This window comes from Anarhichas minor, unplaced genomic scaffold, assembly GCF_050575085.1.
Source record: "Anarhichas minor isolate MPS153535 unplaced genomic scaffold, ASM5057508v1 ptg000067l, whole genome shotgun sequence".
NCBI classification, from domain to species: domain Eukaryota; kingdom Metazoa; phylum Chordata; class Actinopteri; order Perciformes; family Anarhichadidae; genus Anarhichas; species Anarhichas minor.
Window position 1 is genome coordinate 5213021 of NW_027466513.1, and position 4976 is coordinate 5217996.

Sequence of the window (4976 nt, forward strand, 5' to 3'; positions counted from 1 at the left end):
GATTGGCTGAGCTGCATCACGTATATCTCTAAGTCATGTGTGTCTCTCAGTGCCTCTGTAGCTGCGTCTCAATTCAGGGGCTGCAGCCTTCGTGGTCTACGTGGGCCGCGAAGGTTGGACCGAGCGGTCTCCGAAATGAGACGGCCTATGCTACAGAGGACTTCCTGTTTGCGTCACCAGCTGTTTCCGCCCCGCCCCCCTCTTGCTGCTCCTGTCGCCTAGAATCCCTGCTCAGCAGGACTATATATAAGCAGTGGCGGGCCGTGTTTTTTTATACCAAGGCCTTCACTGCTGTCCTGCAGCTGAAATACCACCTTATAACCACATGATGGCGCCACAGCTATTATTCGTTTCTAGGACTGTAACTCCCCGGGCGCCTATCATTGGCAGCCCACTGCTCCCTATATACAGGGATGGGTCAAATGCAGAAGGCAAATTTCGTGTATGTGTATATGTATATGACAATAAAAATGGTTTCTTCTTCTTCTTCTTTATGTATTCGTATTAAACAGTTCGGTATGAGGCTTACATTACCTTTGAATAATACTAGTGCATTAGGAAAATGCAGAAGCCTAATTTGAGGGAAATTCTTTTGTTACTGCGCTCGTGTAGGACAGTGGTTCTCAACTGGTCTGGCTGCAGGATTCACCATCACTCCTTATTGACAAGCCGCGACCAATTCTTCTCTACTGGAGTCAGTCTTATGATTTAATTTTCACAACTTCCATGAGAGACGTATTGCTCTGCTACCTGGTTCCTCGTCTCAGCCCCCTGTGTCGCTGTGTGTGTACATCTCACTGGAGTCAGGAAACTTGTCAGAATGCCCATATTTCATTGGCTGAGCTGCATCACTTGATTGTTTCACGGTAGTCACGTGCTCGCCCACTGACCAATCACAGCACACGCTGTACCTCACTGCAAAGCTGCACATGGAAACTGAGCTGCACGTAATGCTGACGTAGCTATAGGCCAGCTAGCAGGCTCTGACATGTCAAAGAATACGCCCAACATGTCAAACTAAAGATCTGATTGGTTGAACACTATGACAATCAACAATATCGTCCCCATTCACTTAAACTGCACATGGATTCACTTGAGAGTCTGCAGGCCTCGGGCCTCTGTTCTTACCTAGAGACACAGAGGTGAACTCTGATTGGATAAAAGCTCTACTTAAAACAAGCTGCACTGGAAGCAGAGCAACTGAGGAAGACAGTAGCTGTGCAATGAGAACATGAGATCATTTTTATTTTATCTTTATTTATTTTCTAAACAGGGAATATTGTTTCAGTTTGGTTTTAGTTTTTCTTGAAGGATAACGTTTTCATTTTGTTTCATTTTGAGATAATAACCCTGTGCAGAACTGGTTGATCAGCCTCTTAGTGTTAATTGGTATAAAACGTTCTGGTTTCCTGTTTGCACGGGCACAGATGTTTCCTCGCTGAAGTATTTCCACCTATAAGCTGTAGACATGTATAAAGGATTTAATATGAAGCTCATTCATTTAAATGGGCACAGAAGATACACGAGCACTCAATATCTGACAGCAAAACGAATCAAAAGCTTTACGTAGTCAAATGTAATTAATGCAGAACTGGTATTCTGCATGCTGTCTTAACGTTCATCTGTGGACAAAGGTTGGTATTTGACCTTTGACATCCTGGCCTTGTACAGGACCACGGCACTGATCATGCCAACAGCTGCGAGAAGACATCCAGCGATGAACACCAGGTTCAGATTCAGGTGGAGCGCTGGAGAGACAACAAGCACCATGTTTTAACTTGATCTGGTCCAAAGTGGCTCAAAGAAGTGAAGTGTGCTGGTAACAAATAACCTTTCTCTGGTTTCATACCTGAGCTTTCGCTGCTCTCCGCTGATCTCTTTAAGCGCAGGGGACCCTGGGAAACGAAGTGCCTGGCACTCTCCACGGCAGCCTCTCTCTTTCTGCGGTGGTGGTTATGAGGCCAAGTGGCTGGCGTTGTGGAGCTGATGCATCCCTGAGAGGACCTGGTGTTGGGTTCCCCTGCTGCACACATCAGGACTGTGCAGCTGATGTACACCTGAATGAAACAGAACACGCTGTCATCACACCAGCAGACGGACCGACAGCAGAGCTGTGCTCAGATCCAGTTAAAACCTCCGTTTAGTACAACTAGTCAGATAAATGAAAGGACGTCATGAACTGGACCTATTCGTTGAAGCATTTAGAGATTTCCCAGAGACATCAACAGTCCTCTGCTCCGTTCTTTACCTGATCAAACATGCCGATGAACTTGAAGGCCTTCATGCTGAACCTGAATTGTCTCGGGTGGGAGGGGGAATGGATCTGAACGGTCGGGTCCACTTTACACCTAGTCAGAGCAAAACACAACAAAAAGATGAGACACGTTGCCTTTGTTACTCTGTGCCTTACAGTGGATGCTGCTATAGGGGCAGAGGTATTGTTCTATTGGTATTCACACAATAAGAAAAGTACTATAGGTTATACAAAAGATGGAGTCGGTGAAGCATTGACTTCTACATCCTGACAGGGTGACATTACACAGAAGAGCCTCTAAAGCAACAATCAAAGAACTAATCTTTACAAATGCTCTGTTATGCCCTCTATTGCCACTAGGGGGTCTGTCCATGCCTACCCATTCTCAATGATGGAGTAGGTCTGCTGGGAGTTCTGGTTGTCATATGGTGAAGCTCTGCAGGACTCCACAAACAGCACGGTGTTGTTGACGGAGGAGGTGGCCTCTATCTGCATGTAGATCCTGCTCCATATGTCATACACCACCGGGTATGAAGTTGGATCAACCATGGCTTGGTATTGGTCGTTAGGATAGAACTCAAACTGGTAGGTGAACCTGCCGAAGCCCCTGTCCCACACTGAGACGATGGGCCTGTGTACTGTGAAGGCCAGTGTCACGTTTCCACGTTTGGGGTACTGGCAGTAGAAGTGCACCTCCAGCAGGTGTTTCCTGGTGATCACGTCGGCTATGTTGTCAAACGTGGTGATTTCATTCTTGAACCTGAGGTTATCCCCGTCTTCCTGCAGTGAACAAAGGTTATGTATTCAGTCCTCATACTGCTAGATAAAGGCAACACCAACGACTGAGAGAGAAGAGCAGCCGGTAACAAAAGCCTGCGTTACCTCGAGCTCAGTGCCACAACCGCTGAGGGGGATTTCGGCGAAGACGTAAGTGCTGTTGGAGTGCAGCCTGCAGGCGGTGTTGGCGCCGTCGTTGAGCCGCAAATGATCCTCATGGAGTCCATGGAATGAAGATTTCTCAACCTCTACTCTCATCGTGGACTCGGTGCAGATCACATGGGAATTAACTAGAAGAAGAGAGTGTTAGAAAATACACATTATATACCAATGGTGTACTTATTTACAGGGGGCAGTAATGCCAACAAGAACTTCAGCAACGTTCCAGCAAACAAAGACTGCGAGCTGGTAAACATTGATGTGAACAGTTCATGATTTAAAATACTTTGTATGAAGAAGGAAAGGCTCCCAAGGCCACGATGCACACAATGTGTTCTAATGAATGTAAACATGGTATTTGTTCGTATACTAGGAAACTCCACAGGACACCTTTAGGTTGTGTTTCCATCAAAAAGAAAGTTTCTTTACAGTCCTGCTGGTTTGGTTTCACTGTGTATGAACAGTGAACGTGGTATTTTTGTGTAGAGCAAGAATGTTTTGCGTCCAATGACGGCTCTGAATTTTGTCTGGTAGGAAGGTTTAACCAATCACAGCACTTTATAGAAGTGCACGTCTCGCGGCTTTTTAAACTCTAATGTACGCCAGCCATGCAGACAATATTTGGCTCTTTAACTTAGTATTTAGCATGTGATATATTTGGTGAAAATACACACCATTACAGCTGTACTTAAACAACTAAATGTTGAGATTAAAGTAGACTCACCTGCCACCTTCCGAACTTCTACCAGAACACACCTCATCTCGGACTGATAGACGCCGGACCTGAGAAGCATCGGTGAACGCTGATTTAATGCCTGTTACTCTTTCAGTTAGGCCGATATGTCATGTTCAAATTATTACTGGAGGTTTTGGCTCCTAATTGATGAATCTCTACCTTGTTGCTTAAAAACACCAAACACAGAGAAATGTCACTCACTGTGGAGATGGGGTGGAGTGGTGATTGTGATTGTGACTGTTTGTGATGGCGGTTCCAGCAGACCTGCAAATAAATGTGTTACAAAGTCAAATCATGGCTTCACACACACACACACACGTACAAATTCTCTCACAAGGAAGCCAAAGTTTACCCGGTCACCGCTTCAACAGCAAAGCAGATCGGGAAAAACTCCGCCAGGTCATGTTGGATAGGCGTCCACCTGATGACGAACTCCCCATGTGTGTTCCTTTGCTTGGTGATGTTCAGTGGGCCGCTGATGATGATGTCATGTATTCTGTGTGATAACAAAGCAAAGAAAGCAGAGATTTATTGACTCTTTCCTCTCTGATGTTATCTCACGCGCCTCAAGGCAACACCGGTCACGTCGGCTCTCACTCACGTTGTGTGTGACGCTCGTGCTCTGACTCTGATCTCCACTTCTCTGTCGACCTCTGCATAGAGGCGGGCTCCGTTTAAAGGTGTGGGGGGCAAAAACTCTGGCAAGTAGAGTCCCTCCTGACACGAGGGAGCAGCTGGGTCCACTGGAGTTAAAAAATAGAAGATTAATTTAAGTTCCAAAATGCAATAAGTAAGTTATACTTAAAAACTGACACTTTGCTGCTGCCTGTGGATCACAACTTCAAAGCTGCCTCAGCAAGTGTCGCTGATTTCTATCAAAGACAAATGGTCTGCTGGCTGTAGCTGTTCATGTTGTTCATGAAAAGAGTTTAAAGAGACGTGTTTTTACAGGACAGAGACTTTCAATGTGGTAAAATATATTCACAGGCAATAGTTTAGTGGATAAATAAAATGTTAAAAATCTAATGTGTAACCATCATGTGTAACATT

General features: G+C 45.4%; 1 protein-coding gene across 1 annotated transcript; it reads right to left on the minus strand.

Annotated features, from left to right (window-relative positions):
• Positions 1-1266: 1266 nt before the first annotated feature.
• Positions 1267-3951, minus strand: LOC142934307 (ZP domain-containing protein-like). Its single transcript, XM_076078840.1, has 6 exons — positions 3915-3951; positions 3137-3321; positions 2634-3034; positions 2249-2348; positions 1850-2057; positions 1267-1748 (listed from the first exon to the last, which is right to left on the minus strand). The coding sequence occupies exons 1-6, from the start codon at positions 3949-3951 to the stop codon at positions 1612-1614; spliced, it is 1068 nt and encodes a 355-aa protein (XP_075934955.1). The 3' UTR covers positions 1267-1611.
• Between the last annotated feature and the right edge of the window lie 1025 nt (positions 3952-4976).